Here is a 19,574-nt window from a genome sequence, read left to right on the forward strand (position 1 = left end):
CCTCTACAGGCTCTTCAGAAGCAGAAGCAACTATTCCGACGGTCCCGTTAACCCTGATGTGTTCCAGATGTGCCCAATCAAAGGCCTGAATGAAAATGGTCAATTCAAAAGGAAAAATGAACTGTTTTCTATCTCTGGCCCTCCTCTCCACTGGGGCGGACGGTTCCCTTGGTCCACATCTTCTGCCCTCCCTAGTCCTTCTTGCTTTTATCTGCTACCTTTCGATACTTCCCCCCCTTCTCCCCCCCCTCTGGGAAGGGTTTGGATGCCAGCTCCCAACTTAAGGAGAACTGGGATGGTAGGTAACAGCCTCCTTTCATTTCTCGGGGGGGGGGGTAACCTGCCCTCTGCTTTCTCCCCCAGCCTAAAAGCTGCAGACCAGAGTTGGAAGCAACTCAGTGGCAAGTGCCGCCGGGGCTTCCAGGAGCCACAGAGTCAACTCGGCTTAGGCAGGCTGCTCCCTTGGATGGGCTGCTCCCTCCTGGCCTGGTTTGTCCAGAAGGGCTTTCTGGGAGGTAGACCTACCAGGCTGACTTGGAGGAGGCGGATTCTGAACAGCTCTGTTCATTCAGGCTCAGGCCCAAAGCCGGCCTTGTCCTCAACTGGTCCCTCTGTGGGACTTTCCAGACCCTGCAGGGGGTGCGGCCCTTTGGTTCCCCCACCCCACCAATCCAGGCATCCTTCTGGAGCAGCTCTTCAGGGCAACCACGGTGGGATTGATTGGCCGTGTTCTTCTCTTTGAGGGAGGGGGTGTTTGTATGGGACAATTTCTATATCTGGCACCCCACAGGTTCTACCTGCCCTTCAGGCAACTGGGGCTCTTCAAGAAACGGCTGAACAAGGATATTGAGGCCTCTGGACATTAACAGCACCTGGATGACTCCCAGCAGTGTTTGTCTTCTCTCTGGAAGCAGAGAAGATTGTCCAAGTGCCAGACAGCTGCCTAAGACTCCATAATGGATGGGATGATGATGGACAGGCTTGTCCTGGATTCAGGCACCAGCCTATTGGGAAGATGTTCCTTGGACAGGCTGAATCGGTCCAGCTCGGGACCTGCTCACATCTGTGGGAATGAGGGGAGTTTTAAAGCCAAAGAAGCCATCCCAGGGCAGGAGAGCTGAAGGCCCTGAAATATTTTGCCCTCTTGATGGGACCAGCTCCATTCATGCTTTTTTCGGGAACAAACCATTGGGCGGGTGTGCTTGGCACAAATCCCTCGGTTTCTGTGGCCCAATGGGATTGGCGGGGAGGCAGAGGGGGCCAGGCACCTGGGAAGTTGCAGGCCCATCAGGAATACTGGCTAAATTACAAAATTAACCCCCCCCCCTTGATCTTTGGGAAGGAGGGAGTGTTTGCCCTCTCTCTCATTTCTAGAAAAGGAACTTCCTGCCAACACAAGTCCTTGGGGCTGCTGATGAGAGGCGCTTTGAGCGAAAGGGTGGAAGACCCAGGGGGGATCCGCTGCCTGGAAGCCTCCAGCTCAAGCCAACCCCTGCTGGGCTTTTCAGAGGAGTCCCAGGCTGTTTTTCGTCCTGACCTCTTTTGCACGTCAGAGGAGATAATCAAAGGGGAAAGACCTGCAGAGAGCCTGGAGCAGCGTCCTTGGTGGGGGAGGAGGGAGCGGGTGGGACTACTGAGCCCCCTCCTCCCCACTCAGGCAGTATGGGAAGGGGAAGGAAGAGCCGGCCAGGGGTGCTCCTGGGCCACCGCCAACCCCCCCCTCGCCTGCCCGGGGAAGCTCTTTGTGCCACCCAGCAGCAGGAGGCAGGCCTGTCCACTTCGGCGACTCCACAATCCGGAGGCTTCCAGTGACACCAGCAGCTCAGAAGGCCTCCGGGCTGAGCAAAGGGCGGCTCGTGGCTTGCCCACCCGAGAGCAGCGCTGACTTGCATCCGCAGGCCAGGAAAGCAGCCAGCAGCCCAGCCAGGGACCCGCCAGCCCTTCCGCCTGACGCGCCTTCCTCGCCGGGCGCTGCGTGGATCCAGCGCAGCATCCCGGACACTGGGCTGGGAGGCGCCCCATTCGGCCAAGCTCTGCCCGCCAGACCCTCCCGAGGCCGGGGCTGCTGCCAGCCCTCGCACCTCTCGGGGAAGGCAGGAGGCGGCCCAGCGCCGGCGGGGAGAGCGGCGGAGGGGAGGCTGGCCGAGATCCCATACATCCCTACGACCAATTCGCTCGCACAGAGAGGGACTCCTCCAGGTGCCGTCCACCAGACAGTGTCGAGGGGCGGCGCCTAGGAGTAGAGCCTTCTCTGTGGCGGGCCCAGCCCTGTGGAATGACCTCCCTCTGGATATTAGGACTACGTCTGACCTCCGTTCCTTCAGAGTTAAGCTCAAGACCCACCTATTCCAAGTAGCTGGCCTGGCTCATCCATGATCCAACTATATCGCTCCTGACGGGTTTTTTATTAATGTAATTCAATTGAATTTATTTTTTGGGGTTTTAAATAATGTGACTTTTTAATTGTTTTAATTGTTAATTGTTTAATTGTTTTTAGCTATCAGCCTACCTCCTCCTTGTATATGTCTTATATACGTCCTTGTTATATGTATGTCCTGTCCAGATTTGTATTGTATTGTATTGTACTTTGTATTTTATTTGTTTTGTTGTACGCCGCCCCGAGTCCTTCGGGAGAGGGTGCGGCTTAGAAATAAATATTGATTGATTGATTGATCCCCGCGGGCAGCTGGGCAGGCTTTGCCCTTTGCGCCAGGGGGCACAAGCCGCGCGGGGCTTTGCAGCTGCCGCCGCACTTTGCACGAGCCCCGGAACCCGTCGCCCGCCTCGGCTTCCCGCGCCGCCCGCAGCCCCGCCCCCCCAAGGTTGCCTGCGCAGGGTTGGCGGAGCTCGGGGCGGGGCTTCCCCTCGCCAGCCTTTCAAGGAGGCGGCCAGCCAGCCGGCCGGCCCCCCTCAGCAACCGAAGCGCCGCCGCCGCCGCCCAGCCCCTACCCCGGGCCAAACTTTCCCTGCTCGGGCAGCTGGCGGGGCGCGGAGCCTGGGCCGGCCGGCGGTGTGGCTGACTGGCCAGGGGCGCCCGGGCAGCGGGCAGGAGGGGGCGGGCGGCTGTGCCATGCGGGGCTCCCCTCGGGCGGCGGCGGGGCGGGAGGGCGGCAGCGGCCCCTGCAGCCGGGGGGGCGGCGGCCGGGCTGACACGATGCGGCCGGGGCTGGGCGCGGGCAGGCGGCATGGCCCCCCCGCCTAAGGGCCCCCCCGCCCGCAAGCTGCTCTGCATGTGCAGCCTCTCGCTCTGCCTGACCTACGCCTGCTACAGCCTCATGGGCGGCCCCGGCACCCTCCGCTCCCCGCTGGCCGCCCAGGGCTCGCCCAGCCCCGCCGCGCCCCCGGCCAGCCGCCGCCCCGGCCGCCCCGCGCAGCCCCCGACCGCCTCGCCGCCGCCGCCGCCGCCGGGCTCCACAGCAGCAGAAGCGGTGCCGGCTCGGAGCAGCTCGGCCGCCGCCGCCGCCGCGCAGGCAGCCACCATCAGCCCTCCCACCGCCGTCCCCGGGCGACCGGCCGAAAGCCCCGGCGGCGGCGGCAACGCCAGCACCTCCGCCCCCGCCGACGAGCTGGCGGACGCCACGGCCACGCCGGCCTGTGGGGAGAAGCGGCTGCCGCAGGCGCTGATCATCGGGGTGAAGAAGGGGGGCACCCGCGCCCTGCTGGAGGCGCTCCGGGCGCACCCCGACGTCCGCGCCGTGGGCACCGAGCCCCACTTCTTCGACCGCAACTACGGCCACGGCCTCGACTGGTACAGGTGAGGCGGCGGGCGGGCGTGGGAGGCTGTCTGGGCGGCAGGCACGGAGCTCCGCGGCGCCGGTCGCCCTCCAGCCGGGCCGTTCGAGCGCCGCCGCTGCCTCCGCGCGCAGCAGGAGCCGCTTGGCGCCCCCGCCCGTCCGCAGGTGTGGAGGGAACCGCCGGCCGGCTGGGAAAGCGAAGCGGCCCCGCTCGGCTCTCAGCCGGCTGCCGGTCCGTCGGGCGCGCGGAGGTGGCGAGGCTTCCCGGCTTGGTCGGGCACCGCCGATTGCACCCGCAGCTGCCTCGGCACCCTCGGCGCGGCGGGCGGAGGAGAAGCGGGGCGCGGGGCGGGGTTGGGATCGGTGCCTCTGGAGGGAGCAGCCCCGGGTGGGCAGGAGGCTCGCCTGCCCGAGGAGCCTCTTCGTGTCTTAAGGGACCCCCGAGGGAGCGGCTGCTGGGGGAGACGGGGGGCAGCAGGCAAAACTCGGGGCTGAGGAGCAACCTGGCCGCTTTGGGACAGGCTCCCCCCCCCCCGCGACTTAATGCCTTTGCCCACCGCTTGGAAATCTCCCTCCCCCCTTGCAGAGTGGCCGCTGCTTGGCTTCGCGACGCTCCGCCGCCCGGCTTCGGCCCTGAAGATAACGGCTGCCTCTTCCCGGATTCCCCGGGGGATTCCAGGGCAGGGGTCTGGGTCGAAGGTGTCGTCTCTGGGGCTGGCAGCTGCTGGAAAAGGCTGCCCGGCTCGCTCCTGAGCCTGTGGGGGGAGCTGCACAAGGCTCTCCTGGCCCTCCCCAAGTTTAAGGCTCTGCTGGGCCTCTGAAAGCTCAGGAAGGAGGGGGACCCCAGGAGAGCCCAGCCTCGAGGAGGAGGAGGAGGCGGATAGTCTGCACCCTTAGGACTTCTCTGTCTTGGGAAGTCTTGGGCATTGCTGAGCAGAGGGGCCCAGGGAGCCCCTGTGGGGTGGCCGTTGGTGCTGAGCTTTGCTGGGGGGGGGGCATGGCTGCCTTCCTTGCTCAGCTGCCTGCTCACTTTCTGTGCCTATCTTTTAGCCCTCCCGAGGGGCACCAGGGAAGACGTTAGAGATGCCCTGAAAACAGGGGCTTCCCCAGAGCCGGTGGGTGACAAGAGGCAGGAAGAAGTCCCTACTTGCATCCTTACACACTTGCTTCGGCTACTTTGCTGTGTGTGTGTGTGTTTAGTGTCTGTGTTTGCTGCCTGGAGTCTGAAAGAGTCCCTGTGGCTCTTTGGGGTGGGAGAGGCGCCTCTTTGCCCTTCTGATGTGCAGTTTGCACCTAGCCGCCTCCAGCGTGGCTCCTGGGACGGAGGCTTCAAGCCAGGAGCTGCCTTGCCTGTCATGTGCAGAGTCTGGAGGGGCCAATTCTGCTTCCAGTCCCTTTGCACTGTGGGGGAGCTGCAGCCGGTGTGTGCTGCAGGGAGAGGCTGCTGGCCACCCCTGGGACAGCTCTCTCTGCTTCTGGCATGGTTTGTGTCACTCATGTGGCTTAGTCCATCGGCTTTGGCTTCCCTGAAATGGGGCTCAGTGTTTTGGGTGTCCTTGGGGCTGGAAGCCTGCTGAGGGCAGCTCCTGTGGCCCCTGACAAGCCCCTCATTCTTCAGTGGTGATGGGGATTCTCCTCTGGCTGGGGTCTTGCTGCCCGGAGTGCTTAGTCTTAGCCCAGCCCAGGGATTTGTGGCTGTGACTTTCTGGGGGAGCATTGGAGCACCCAGAAGGGGCTTCCTGAATGCAGCTCACCCCCCCCCCCTTCTCTCCTGGCTTCTAGGAAGTGCGTCAGGAAAGTCCAGGGCGTTTTGCATTGTGTGATGGCTCCAACAGAACTGAGATGATCCAGGATTCTAGGAAAGGGGTTGCCAGGGACTCTGTCCAGCCAATTCAACAAATGTGGGAGGTCTGAAACTGATCTGGTCCAAATTATTAAGCTGCCATAGATGGCCATCCGGTGCCAGGGAAGAACCTAGCCGTCCCGTCCCGTCCCGAGGCAGCCGCTTCATTGGTCAACTGCTGGCCCTGCTCCTTGCCTTCCGCCCATGCAGCTCCCCCTCCCCTGCTTTGGCTAGTGCCAGAAAGGCAGGTGGCCGAGGGGCCTCTCTGGCCAGAGTGGAGGCTTCCTGCAGAAGCAGCTCTTTCTTGGCTCATTTTTGCTGGCCCTGTGGCTTCAGCTGAATTGTCAGCTCCGTGGTCTCAAACTCAGGCCTGGGGGGGGGGGGGCTTTTGGATTGGTTCCACTCTGACATTTGCTCCGAGTGGCATGGCTGTGCGTGGGTGTGCATGCCCAGTTAATGGCTCACACAGCAAGAGGTGACACTGCTCATTCTGGCTTCGCCTCAGCCCTCCGTGGCCTCTTAGCACTGCCTGCTTCGGAAGATGTGGGCACAGGAGCCGCGATGCGGTTGGGGCGGGCCAAATTCCTGGAAGATTCCTGCAGCTTTGCTATTGAAGCTCTGCTTCTCAGCCAAGAGGGGGTCCAACTTGGCTGCCCGTGATGGCTGTGGGCTTTGTGCTGCCCCTCGAGATTGGGGGGGGGGGGGAGGCAGGATTGCTGTAAAAAGCTGGGTGAAAAGCCGGCAGGAAACGGGGGAACTTCCTGGCTGGAAAGGGAAGATTGAAGGTGGGGAGCGACGTGTTTGGGGAGGGGGCAGGTGGGGCTGCTGCGAGGGTGTGACCAACCAACTGACTCATGCTGGAGAAAGAGAGAGAGGGGAGTGGATGGAGAACACCTGGCCTGGCTGCTGCCCCCTCAACACAACACACAACCTCCTGAACCACAAATGCATTGAACACAGCCATCTAATCACCTTGGAGTGCTGTGCAGATGCCATGCTGGGTTTATGGCTGGCTGGCCAAGTGGGTCACATAAGCACAGCCCTCGTGGAAAACGGGACCAGAAAGTATTGGGGGGGGGAGACACCAGGAGATCCTCCTCTCGCTCTCAGATCATCCAGAAAAATGGATTGGTGGAAGGACCCCTCCCTTCGTCCACCCATTTGCTCTGCACCCGCCAGAGCTTTCAGCAGGAATAGACCCCAGATGGGTGCAGCCAAATTGGGGGGGGGTATTTCTGGGCCCAGGAAAGCAGCTGTGGCCTCCTTGCAGCCTCCCCTGGCTACGGGGCTGGCTCCTCTGGCCCAGAGCCAGCTTGGGAGAATCAACCTGAAGTGGACCTCTACTTTTTTGGGGGGGGGATTTCTGGCGATTCAGTGAACTTGAAGAGCTCTGGGCTCTGCCAAGGCAATGGGGATGGCAGTTGCTGCCGCGCTTCTTGGAACCCCTGACATTGGCAATAATGCAGCACATGGTAGAGGCGTGGGGGGGGGAGGCGAGGGGGCAGCCAGCTTAATTGCCTCTGGCGCTGGATGCAGGTTAGCATGTTCAGCTCCTCTGCAGTTAAGGGAGTTGACGTCTATCTGGGTGTTTCCCGACTGGCCGATTGAATTTTGTAGAAGAAGCAGCAGGATTGGGTGGCATCCAGCTGCCTCTGGGGCAGAGCAGGGGGTCAGCCTGACAAAAGCAGTGTTTTACTGCGATCTCCCCCTTTCCTGCGAGTGTCATGCTGTCACACAGAGGGCCTTAACTGGGGAAGCTGCTGGGAATTCACCAAGGTGATTCTCCAATTCTCCAGGTGAGGACAGCAGCAGCTGAAGTTTGCAGTAGTCTGAATGTGTCAGGAAGGCCTTCAAAGTACAAAGAAGGAGTCTCCCAAGAGGGAAGAGCAGCGTTTGAGCTGGGTCTGCAGGAGAGAGAAAGGCAGGCTGCTCCTGCGTGGCTCAGCTCTTCTCCTGAGAGGGGGATGGGGCTGGCTTCAGGAAGAGGAGGGGGAGGCCAGGAGTTTCCGAGATAGGTCCTGTTCGCTTGATGTTGGTCCTGGACAAAATCTGGGGACAAATTATTAAGCAGTCAGCATTTGGAAAAGAATGCGATTGCTTAGCAGATGTCAGCATGGATTTATCAAGAACAAATCGTGACAAATTATATTTGCTGCTGAAACTTCAGTTGACCACAGGAGAATTGTGGATGTGGTGACTAAAGAAGTTTTTGGTGAGTTTTTGATGGAAAAACTGGCAAAATGTTGCTGGATTATCCTGTGATTAGCCGGACCCAGAACTGTCTGAGCAATGAGTGCCGTTCTTTGGCTCTGCGAGGGTTTCTTTTGGCCCTGGGCTCTTCTCCATGTTTGCAAATGGCCTGGAGGAGGCATTACAAAATATTTGCGGACAACACAAAGATGGAAGAGTTCCAGTAGAAGAACAAATATAGCCCAGGGTTGAACTGTGGAGGTAGAAAAGAAAACATCTGAGGACGGAATTGGAGCTCAGGAGCATCTTGACAAGTTGAACAAGAGGCCAAAGCAGGTGGGGGGGAGCCCAACAGGGACAAAGGCAGCATCTTGCATTTGGGTGGGAACCAACCAGAGCAGAGAGAAGGAAAAGTGGTGCAACCTGAGGCTCCTTCTGTGTGTCAGCAGCCAGAGTAGCCAGAGGTGCTCTCTCTTTTACCTTGGTCGGGCTACAGAGAGGATGTTGTGGGCAGCTCTAGGTGGGCAGCGGTCCCGGGCTCAGCGGAGGGTGGGCTGGGGGTCCCAGAGATGATCTGGAGACTGGAAGGGGGATGTGGAAGCTCTGGGTTTCTTTAGCCTGAAGATGAGAACTCTGCAGGCAGGAAAGAATTGTCCAGGCCTGTTCAGAAGACGAAGGAGCCAGGGCTTTCTGATACAAAGAGTGGTTTTGGGTTGACTGTGAGATCTGTTTGCCAGTAGGACAGATCCTCAGGAGGTGGTGGACTGTTCTTCCTCGGGGGTGTCTATAAAGGTGCCCCCCAGAAAACCTGCCTTAGTTAGAGTGTCTACAGTAGACGCCTCTGCTGGGATTTTGGCTGAAGCTGTCACCAAGGACGTCCCAGGTCACTTCCTGCCTTGATGGATCTGTGATTCTCTGCATGGAGTAAAGATGGAGCCCCAGGCCCTCTCTCCCCTGGGGGGGGGGTCCTCCTTTTTCCCTAGTCATTATACTGTGCACTTCAGCAGATATTTCATGGTTTCAGGACTGGTGGGGTTCATGTGGGACTCTTCCCACGGCTTGTACGTAGCGGTCATTTCTTTCATATGATTTTTGCCTGGGAAGGTTTGCATGGATTGAGAAGGCTTGGGGTAGGAATAAGCAGCCACCGGCCTAGTGCAAAGAGCTGCGAAGGGAGGCAGATCAACATTTCACCATAGGAATTACCTTTGGGCGGCTTTACATACCGACAGTAATCCTGGGAACCGGCTTTGGTGATTGATTACTTGCAATCCCAGCGGACCCTAAAGCTTCCTTGGCTTTTTATTTTCCTATCCAGCTGCTTTCCAAAGTTGTAACCTTCATCCCGCAGAGCTCCTGGCAGGAGCTGCAGATGGAATTCCCAGGCAGATTGCAGGATTGGCTTTGAGAGTTCAGTTCCCCAGAAGTCCCGATCGAATTGCTCCGTGTTTCCCTAGAACTGGGAGTGTGAAAGACAGAATCATGTTGCAGTGTTGGGGGGGGGGGTGTTGGGGCTCTGAGCAGGAAGGCAGGAGGGCTGATTGGTTTCCATGGCTGCTGGAGAGCGGCTCAGAGGTGCTGCAGCGGCCGCTGCCCCTCCATACTTTTCCCTAGCCCCACAGCGGCCCCATGGCCTCACTAAAAGAGCCACTTGGTAGTGCAGATCCCAAGCTGCCCTGAAGGGGAGGTTGGGGGAAGGCAGCCCTGGACGCTGCCCTGGCCTCCTTCCAGATGTCCTGTGTGCAGAGGCTGCTCCCCCCCCCCCGTTCACCTCTGTCCAGGAATGAAAGGGAGAAGGAGGAATCGGAGGACCGGCAGGTTTGCTTCTGTCCACATGGACAATACTTTAGAGATGGTGACCTACACATCAGCCACGGTGCACCTCTGGAAAAGGCCAGGCAGCCTCTGCAGTCCCTGGCCCTTCCCTGGAAGGAGCCCGTTGCTTCTTGTGCAAGGCTGGAGTGCGCAGGGGTGCCGAGAGAGGGCGCCTTAATACGGCCTTTGGAGTGGCTTGACTCCTTTGTTCAGAATTATTGATTGCATTTTAATAGGGAGTTGTGCATTTAATTTAATTGGGTTTGGATTTTATTCCTTTTGCTTGAGGCCTCCCAGGTGTTTCCCCGAAGGAGAAAAGGGGAACGTGTCCCTTAAGAGCGAGGCCAAACCTCCCAGGCAAGTGGGGCGAGGAGGGGGCTTCCCCCCAAGGCAGCCCCTTTTCTTTGGCTCTGCTGCCAGGACCCAAAACCTCCTCCACGGTTGCTTTTCATCCCTAGCTACTGGGTGGGTTCAGGGGGGCAAGAGTCTGAAAGTCCATAGTGGGCTGGTCTGGATGATGTTTTTGCTGCTGGGACTGGATTTCCTTCTCTCAGGCTCCCTATAGAATTGTGGATCCCACTGTGGCAGATGGCCCTGTCCAAGAGACCGAGGGAGTCTGGAAGAAGAACTGCAGAGCTCAGGCACTTCAGGTGTATGGTGTTCTGCGAACCTCAGAACCTCGTTTGGTCTGGAGGTCCAGAGACCCGGAGAAGACCAAAGGCTGTTCCTCATCCAACTTCCCAGCTGGTCTCCTCAGTGGAGAGAGAATGAGACCTTGGCTATTGGTACCCTGTTCCTTGGAGACTATCCAGTCTGTTCCCCTGTGTTGCCTGCTCTCCTAGTGTGTCTTTGTGGGCTGTATGTGTGACACTTTGCCAGATCATTCTTCTGTAAGGGTCTTTGCACTAAAAATAGTGTCAGACTGGTGTCTGGCTTTCCTAAGCAGGAAATGGCTTCTTGGTTCTGGGACCTTTTTATTGGTGGTTGAGCTGTGGCTGACAGGGAGGCTGCTGCTGAGGTCCAGAAATGGTGTCCTTGGTGCTACTTCACCAGCATGTTGAGGCTGAAAAATTAGGGTGTGCATGTGAGAGAGGGAGAGGGGAGAGAGGAATGCCTTGCAAAAATTGGGTGAGCAGGGTGGGCGTTGCCGCTTTTTGTTTCCAAGCTTGGCGGTTTTATTCACTGATTCATTTTATGTCATATGTAAAAAAAAGAGGGGGGGGGAAGAGCGAGAAAATCCTTTTAAATATGCAGTGCTTGAGAGCGGAAGAAAGAGTGTGTATATTTGAGGAAAATTAGCTGTTTTTCCTTCCATGCATGAAAGTGTCCAACTTAGAGAAAGCATTCCTGTCCTGACTCACACCAGTTTTTACATGCTGCAGGCATTGAGGATGGGTCATAAACTTCTGGGCTCTTTACGACTTCAACTATTACTAACACCACTGCCCTTATATAACTGAAGGCATTTACCTTGACAAACTGTCCTGTGAATTCTTTTAAAAATCGTAATATGGGAGGTGGGGGAGGGTTAGGGTGGAGGGTGGGGCAATATATATATATGAATAAATTAGAAGATGGGATTAATGAAACATTGTTAGGCTAGGAGAAATTTATATTAAGAGTTATAGATGTTAAATTAGCTTAGAAAATGATCAATGTGTTATTATTAATTTAAGAGAAATTTATATAGTGTTTGTTGGGAGGAGAGGGGTTATGAGTAATCTATTTTAAGATGGGGGGAGGGGAGGGGGTAAAGTGTTTGGTATAATATTTGAATGTGAATTTTTTTGGGGGGGTTGGGGGGGTATAGCATTTGTATGAGATTTATATTGTGTGGAGGGGGGGTGAAAACGGGGAAAATTTGTTTGTACAAAACTCTTTTAATTAAAAAAAAAACGTAATATAAACAGAAGCAGACTACACCTTAAATTACTGTTCACCTCCAAGGTTACAGGATGGGTAGGTTGATAAGATGAATAAGATGAGCATGGAAATTATCTGAGGAGCAAGTATGGGAAGGAGGAGGGCAAGGGGGAGCTTGGAGCTGATGCAAAATCTTGAGCAAAGGGGAGGTGGCCAAGGGGATGCGTGGCTCCACAAATGAACATCCAGTCCCTGAGTAGATTCTTTGCAATTGGGGAGGTCTTATTATCCGGACATGAGCTTCTGAGTGAGCTGGATCAGAGACCAAAAGTCAAGTCGGTTGGGTCAGCTCGAGGGACCTTTCATTTGGTCTTTAGCTTTGTTGATAGGCTTTCAGGTGCCAATACTGGTGATAGACCAAAGTTGACCCATGATCTGATCACCGCTGGTCTCCCTATCCACGACTTTAAGTCGTCCTGACCAGTGGTGAAATTCTATTTTTTTACTACCAGTTCTGTGGCTTAGTGGATGTGGCAGGGGAAGGTTACTGCAAAATATCCATTCCCTCCCCACTCCCCACACTGGGGCCAGCCAGAAGTGGTATTTGCCAGTTCTTCAAACTGCTCAAAATTTCCATTCCCGGTTCTCCAGAACCTGTCAGAACTTGCTGAATTTCACCCCTGATCCTGACTATTTGTTCTGGAGGATCTGTTTCCAGGCTCCAATTGCCCATTGGAAGCAGCGAGGAGACTCGGCGAGAAGATTGTTCATTGCCAGTGGCTTTGCACTAATCTAGAAAAAAGTTATTTATATTTTCAAAGACCGAAAGCATCATATTGGATGAGTACAGTACATCCCGCTGAAATAAGGCTTAGTCAAAGACTATCTTGAAACTTCAGCAGTTCTAAAATATGATTGTTGATCCTAACTACATGAAACATCTTTTTAGTTTCCTGTAAATTTCTAGGTACATGTCCAAATGCCATGTCTGATCCATGAAATGATGGCAGCTGATGCCCAATTAACGTATGCAGCTGTTCCAAAATCCGAAGTTCTTTTTTGGATGCCTCCGTCGGTCATCAAGAGATGAAGTGGGTGAGATTAGCCAGAGGACCTTCACTGTAGGGGCACCCAGGAGGGCATATCCTCCTCTTGAGAGGCTCTCGGACACTGAGAGGGAAAAGGAAATATGTCAAAACATGGACGTTTCAGTCCGTTGTACTTGCCAAGAGGCCTGATGGTTCTTCACTTTAGCAGTTCTGAGAAACAAAATCAAACGTTTCCCAGAGGCTCCGTCTCAATTATTTCACTCAAGATTAGGGCTGGCATTTTGCTTATTCGGTTTTCAGGATTCTGTGTCCTGACACCTTTTTCCTGCCATTAAACCTGGTTTATAAATCTCTGTGTAAATCTTGTTTGGGGTTTGACAAAGAGTTGGCTTGCTACATTTTGAGAGCCATGTTATATTGATCTTCCCTATCTAGATTTCTGATGAACAGAAATTCAGCTTTTATTGTTGTGATTAATGTTCATGGCCAGGTTTGTTTTATTCCCTCTATTAATGTCAATACTTTGCAGCAATTTTCAATTTTTTTTCAGTGCAAGGAGATTGTCTGCTTTTTTTTTGGCAGAGTTAATCGGTAGCTTACAAGAATCAGGAACATGCGCACCCCCCTCCCTCCCTCTCTCTCTCTCAGCTCAACATTCCTGGATGGCTCGTCCCTCATCCTTCAAGCCAGGAATGTGTTTCCATATTGCCAGAGGCCTTTTGTAGAAACTTAAACCAGGAACAATCGATCCCAAAACAGGACCTCAGAGCTCTGACTAGTAAGGTTCATTTGAAAAGAGAGTGGGGATTATGACCAAAAACTTCCAGCAAGAGCTTTTCCTTTCCAATGAGACCTAGTTATTTGCCGTAGGAGCTTTCGAGGGTGGCAGACAATTTACTGTTATCAAGAATCTGTTGCATCTTTCCTTAAAATGCAGGTGGGCATCCTCTGATATCCTGAGGTTCAGCCTGTGGTTGAAGGTGAAGATGGATGGATATCAGTATTGCAAAGGATGAAAATAACACTTGGCCGCAAGTGATTTTCCAATGTCTCGTTTTTCTCATTCCGGGTCAGTCATAATTCAAAGCATCCTGCTTGCTGTAGCTGCCCAGAGCTGTCAATTTTCAGACAACCCCAGGGTGTCCTCTTCTCAGGCTGAGCCCAGCTGTTTGTTGCAGCTCTCCATAATTCAAAGCATTGAGATTCCTCTGGTCTGATTTCACCTTTTGTGATGAATTTTGAGCCCATCTGAATGCAGAGTAAAAGGACAGGACTTCCCTTCTCGGAGAAGGAGGCTGCCTTGCAAGCTGCCCTGTTCCCTGCTGGCTTCCTGAGATGATAACTAGGCAAAACACAAAAGAGGCAACGTAGAGGATGAGGATGATGCTTCCATTGGGCAAACTTTTTTGTGTGGAAAGAGGATTTCCAAAAAATGGGTTACGGTTGATGAGCAGGGGGGGAGGGGCATGATGAAGTTCCCAGGTTAGAAATCTTCTGCTGAACTTTCTGGTTCTTTGCTTGCCTGCAGAGCCCTAAAAGCTAATAGTAACTTTTAAATAGCTTCTTAGGAGAAATAAAAGCTTTTTTTGGAAAACCCCTAACAACCTCTTGGTCTTCTTTCTGCTCTGAAAATAACATGTCTGCCTCCCCCCACTTTTTCCCCTTGACCATCTGAAACACCCAGCAAGCAGTTCTGTTGGGAGCAGACTCTGCAGGTGTGTTTGTTCAGAATTTATGATGTATCCTCAGTCTGTGCTGATCACTGAGGAGCAGGTAACACAAGTGCTTTGGGTGTTTGGCTCTACATTACCCACATTTCTGAACCTTGACCCTGGTGGCAGTGGCTGATGGAAGCTAGGACCTAAAACAGCTGAAGAGCATCTAGCATTTTGGGGTAGTTTTCTTGTATCTGAGGGGATGAATTGGTACTTCCATCCCATGAGAAGGGAATTCTCCTTTTCTTCAGGTGAAGTCAGGTGCTTCTCTTCTGGAAAATGTCCCAACTATAGCATCTGTTGGAAAGGAAGGAATTCCTTCAGCTTCTCTTGGCACTACCTAGAGCCAATACCTGGTTTTGCCACAAGCCGCCTGGTGGGCTATTGGTGCAGGGCTCAGGCTTCCTGGCCGGACTTCTGGGCATCCAATGGGTGGGTTGGACTGCCAGGCCCCCAACCACAATGTGGCAAGCTGGGGAAGTGTGTCTTCCCTGCAAACTCGGCCAATCAGGAGATGCTCTTTCTGGGCACCAAGAAGACCCAGATGCTCTCTTTCCCTGGCAGCAGTTCAGGCCAGGCCCTCCTTCCCACTGTCCCTTCTGGGCTCCATGGTCCTGAAGCTGTGCACCCGTTGCAAGCAGGATCTGGGCCTGGGAGCCCCTGGCGCTCTGCCTTGGAAAGTCTTGGGGTGCCCGAAGGGGGAAAAGAACGAGGCTGAATGTGGAGTGTGGCAGTGGCGCTTGAAATGTCTCTGGACTGAGGTGAGGAATTGGATTTCCCCTCCTTTGTCCTTCCCCAAAGAAGAGAATTGCTGCCTTTTTACGAGAGGGATCCCAAGGAAAGGAGGCCATGGGTGGGGTGTCATCCTATGCCAATCAGCTGCCAGGCTTCCTTCCTCCTCCTGCCTTGTTCTTAGGAAGAAGATCCCCCCCCCCCCAATTGGGCCCTGAGCTGCTTCCAGATGGGCTTGGTTGGAACCGTCCCTGGCTGCTTCATCCTCCACTCCCTCGTCCACTCTGGGGCGTAGTCCTACAGGTAGAGAGGCGAGGGTGTTATTCTCACCCCAGGTCAGGAAGAGATGGAGCCCTGATGGGAGGGGGAGGCTGCTGTCAGGCAGCCTCAGACAAGCAGGACCCTCTTCGCTTGGGGCTGTTAAGCACCGCAGCGAGTGGGAAAATTGGATGCCACCTTCAAACTCCAGATGCCCCTTAAAAGCCATAATTGAAGCTTAATCCTGCCTGATTGGGGGTGGGTGGGGTGCTGATCTACACACACACACACACACACACACACATTCTCTCTCTCTCTCTCTCTCTCACACACACACACACAGACAGACAGACACTGGGGCAAGTGTTCCCCTCCACCCCACTTGGGGGAGACCAGGAATATTTAAGGAAAGCAGGAGTGTTGGGGCCCCCATTTGTGATGCTTTGGGGGATTTTAAGAGGAATGAGAACAAAAGGCTTCTGGCTGCAGCTGTTTCTTCTGTTTCTGTGTTTTTCAAAGAGAAAAGATTGGTTCTGAGGAATCCCTAGTTTTTAAAAAGATAGAATGGAATTATTTGCTGGCACTCCTTAGAACCAACAAAGAAATATAATACTGTGGTCAGTGACCAAAATTAAATATAATCTTTAAACAATTCAGATACGTGGACTATTATTAAGTAAAATAAAACAATTCTAAAATCTACCCAGATAATTTGGTGGATTACTAAAGCTATTAAGCAACCATTTAATTACTAAAAAATAAAAGAAACACTGATAGTCCTTGACTTATAACCATTATTTAATGACCATTTGAAATTGCCACTGAAAAAATGATTTATGACTGGTCACACTTATGACCCCTGTGGCGTGGTCATATATCAAAATTTGGGCACTTGGCAACTGGCATGTACTTATGATGGTTGCAGAGTCCCAGGATGACACGATCACCATTTGAGGCCCTCTGACAAGCAAAGTCAAAGGAGCAGGCAGGTTCACTCAACAACCGTCTTACTAGCGGTCTTTCTTTGCTAACTAACTTAAGTGGGGTGGGTGACAACAAGAAAAGTTGCAAAATGGGGCAAAATTTACTTAACAACTATCTAGCTTAACAACAGAAATTATGAGCTCAATTGCAGTCATAAGTCATAATACTTAGATCTGAATTCAGTAGGGACTAAAGCTTTGAGCTGCTTAAGTGGTGATTAAGGTTGGTCTGTATTTGTGTAGAAGCACTTGCAATGCTAACCAAAGGCTGTGTCTGTGTTGAAAGGATTGTTGGTGACAACACTGTTGCCCAGGGGAACACTTGTTCACCAAAAGTAACACAACCTCCGGGAAGGCTCCTTTCGTCCCCCCCCCCCCCCATCAGTAAGGCAGGCAAAAAGGAAGGCATTCCTTCCACTGTGGCTGGCCGTTAAAGAAATGCAGGAAGTTCCCGAGTTATGACACAACTGGGAACAGGTTTGCTGTCTCTAAGTGATGCAGTCATCAAGTGGCATTACAGTTGCCATGGTAACACCAGGATGCCTGGGTCATTAAGTGGGAAGCAGCAGAGTCCCAGGTAAGGCTATTGGGTGCTGGGGTCTGTGTGTGGATGGAGCTTGGGGGGGGCAGTGCAGGCTGTGTCCAAGGTCAGGGAAGCCATGGGGGGGGGGGAGCAGGGTAGCATGCCGCATAGGAGGCGAGGGAGGTTCAACCCGGCATCTTGCGACTTTCTCTGTTGGATTGCCCATTGACTTTCCTTGTGGGAAGCTGGGAAGGGAAGGGATCTTGTGAGTGCAAGCCAGTTGCCAATCGCCTGAACCATCCTGTGACTGTGAGGTGCTGGGAGGGCTGGAAATTTGAGGAATGGTTAGGCCTACATGATTAAGCTAGCTTAGCAGCAGAGGGCAGCAGAGAAGGGCCTGTGCTTCTGATCGTCTCTCCTCCCAGGGGCCTGGCGGTAGATGATCACGGAATCTCCCCCTCCTCTGGAGCTGAAGGTCAGGCATTGAGACGGTTGGCCAGGGCTTCGGTTGGGCTAAGCGCTCTGCCTGGCATGGCTCCAGTTTAGAGTGCTGAAGTCGTGTGAAGCCCAGCTGTGGGTCCAGGCCAAGGTGTGTTTCTGTGGTGTGCCTGATGGGGGAAGCGTGCTCAGGGCCATTCCAGGCCAGGTGGTGCTCCATAGGGTCTTAGGTGGGAATTCCAGGCCATGGAAGCATAAAGTTAGAGCATCAAAATGGCTTGAAGATGTCCACCTGAGCCAATAATGCACAGGCAAAGGCAGAATTGGAGCAATATAAATCATGGAAAAGCACCTTGAGCTTTTGATTTCGGAATGGATTTGGTTTAAACCATTATTAATTCACTTGTCAGGAAAATTCTGTAACCATCCTTTCCAATAAAACGGAATTCTACTTCTTTGATATAATCTAAATACACGTTCTTTAGCACTGTACTTAAAAGCAGATGTAGCTATCAATTTTGGAAGTAGAGAGTGTATAGAGAAATGATTTAGTCAGATTTTTCTCCAGATTATTTTTCATTAGAAAATAGAAAGTAATCATTGTGTCAAGCCAACTTGTGAGAGATCTTTGTGAAGTCATCAGGCACCAAACAGCACCAGCTCAATTAATTGTTGTCGATGCTTAGAGGATTTTTTGGCTGAGATGTGTTTGGAGAACTAACATCACTGGCTTTTCCATTGTACTAATAATATTTAGTTTTTTCATCAGCTTTTTTAAAAAATGACATTTTAAATTAACTGTTTTATTTATAAACTATATGTTTTTCAAGATGAAAAAGAGGCAATTTCAACCAAGGAAGCACCACTAATTTCAGGTGGCAGGTGGTCAGTAGAGTCTCCCTTTGTCTGTGTCTGTCTGTCTGTCTGTCTGTCTCTCTGCATGGGAAGGAAAGGCAAACTTTCTGCTTTTTACCAGTTGGGGAGGTCTAAATCCAAAGGGATTTGGATCCTGTTGTATTTAAATACCCCTTTTAAAAGAGATGTCGCGCTCTCTAAAGTCCACAGGGAAGTCACAGCCCATAAATGTATGACGCTCACAATGAAGGAAGGATGATGATTTTAGAACAAGTTTCCAAGAGTTCAATTTCTCTTAGCTCTGCTGAGGAGGCTGTCATGACGCTTCTCTCCCTTTTCCCCATGATTTTGGGAAGTTGCCCCCGTTCCCCAATGGCAGCAGAGGCATCCCAAGGGGCCTGGGGCTTCCTTTGCCCATTCCTTGCAGGACCCCAGGAAAAGCAGCATGGATGGGGCGGGGCTCTGAGCGTCTCTGGGGCCGGCCACCTCTTCCTCCTCTCTTGGTCCATCCCTGGGAATGAGCTTGGAGCCCTGCCCTTCCCTCCTTGTCCTCGGTCTCCCCCTTACAGAAACAAGGGGAGAAAGACTTGCACAGGGCTGGGTGAGCAAAATCACGCCCCATGCGGAAAAGTGGACAAGAAGGAGAGTTGCTCCTTCTGCAAATACTGGGGGGGGGGGGGGAGTCGCCCAGTGCTGCTGGATATTGGAAGGATCAGGATAAAGGGGTTTTGTTTTGTTTTACACAAAACAGGGAATTTAGCTTTGGGATTCATTGCCACGTGATGTGGTGCTGGCTGGCGTGGCTGGCTTCAAAAAGGGTTGGTCCTGGGGACCCCTGGCTGTTAACCTTGATGGCTGTGGGGCCCCTCTGAAGGCCACCTGCTGGGGCTTCCTTGGTGGGCCCTGTGAGGACAGGCAGCTGGACAAGACAGGCTGGGAATCCCACCCAGGAGGTACCACTCCTGAGTCGGGGTCTCCTAAAGGAGTAAGCTTGACTGTCCGGAGGCAGGGAGGCAGGGAGTCCCTCCCAAGTCAAATGGGGGGAGATTTTTTGTGTGCATTGAAGGACAGGAAGGGAGATGCCTGCAGGGCTCAGCCCACGTGGCTTGGAGGAGAGGGGTGAGGAGGAGCTGGGTGCTCCTTCTGCCCCCTGGTGCTGCAAGCTGGCTCAGCTTGGCTCTTCAGCTCCTTCCCTGCTTCTGTTGAGGAGGAGGGTGCAGTTTTATTTGGGGCCCTTCCCTTGGGGAATTAACTTTCTCAATAACTCAAGGCAGCAAACAGCTAATCCTCCTTCCTCCTCCCATTTCCCCCACCAGCGGAAGCCTTTGAGGTGGGTTGGGCTGATGGAGCGACTTGGCTTTCTTGCCCAAGTCGGGACTAGAGCTCACCGTCTCCTGAAGACAAGCCCAAAGTCACCCAGCTGGCTTTAATGCCTAAGTCGGAACTAGAACTCACAGTCTCCTGGTTTCTAGGCCAGCACCTTAGCCACTAGGCCAAACTGACTCTGCCCGGGCCCTGGCCATAAGAACAGGCCAGCTCGTAATAGGGGATTCCAAAGAAGCCTTGGGTTCCATCT

At 53.6% G+C, this 19,574-nt stretch overlaps 1 protein-coding gene across 2 annotated transcripts in view; it reads left to right on the forward strand.

Annotated features, from left to right (window-relative positions):
* The first annotated feature begins 2,970 nt into the window (after positions 1-2,970).
* The window catches only part of LOC309398476 (heparan sulfate glucosamine 3-O-sulfotransferase 4-like), a 96,518-nt gene continuing 79,914 nt past the window's right edge, over positions 2,971-19,574 (forward strand). The window contains exon 1 of one of the 2 annotated variants that reach the window (XR_014176412.1): positions 2,971-3,754. Coding sequence is in view for 1 of the 2 variants with exons in the window: in XM_081965406.1 (XP_081821532.1) it covers positions 3,186-3,754 (569 nt within the window). In the remaining variant the exon portion in view is untranslated. The remainder of the gene's footprint in view (positions 3,755-19,574) is intronic. The other variant, XM_081965406.1, reaches the window with a different exon arrangement.

Source organism: Natrix helvetica (assembly GCF_964273705.1).
Source record: "Natrix helvetica genome assembly, chromosome: 13".
NCBI lineage: Eukaryota > Metazoa > Chordata > Lepidosauria > Squamata > Natricidae > Natrix > Natrix helvetica.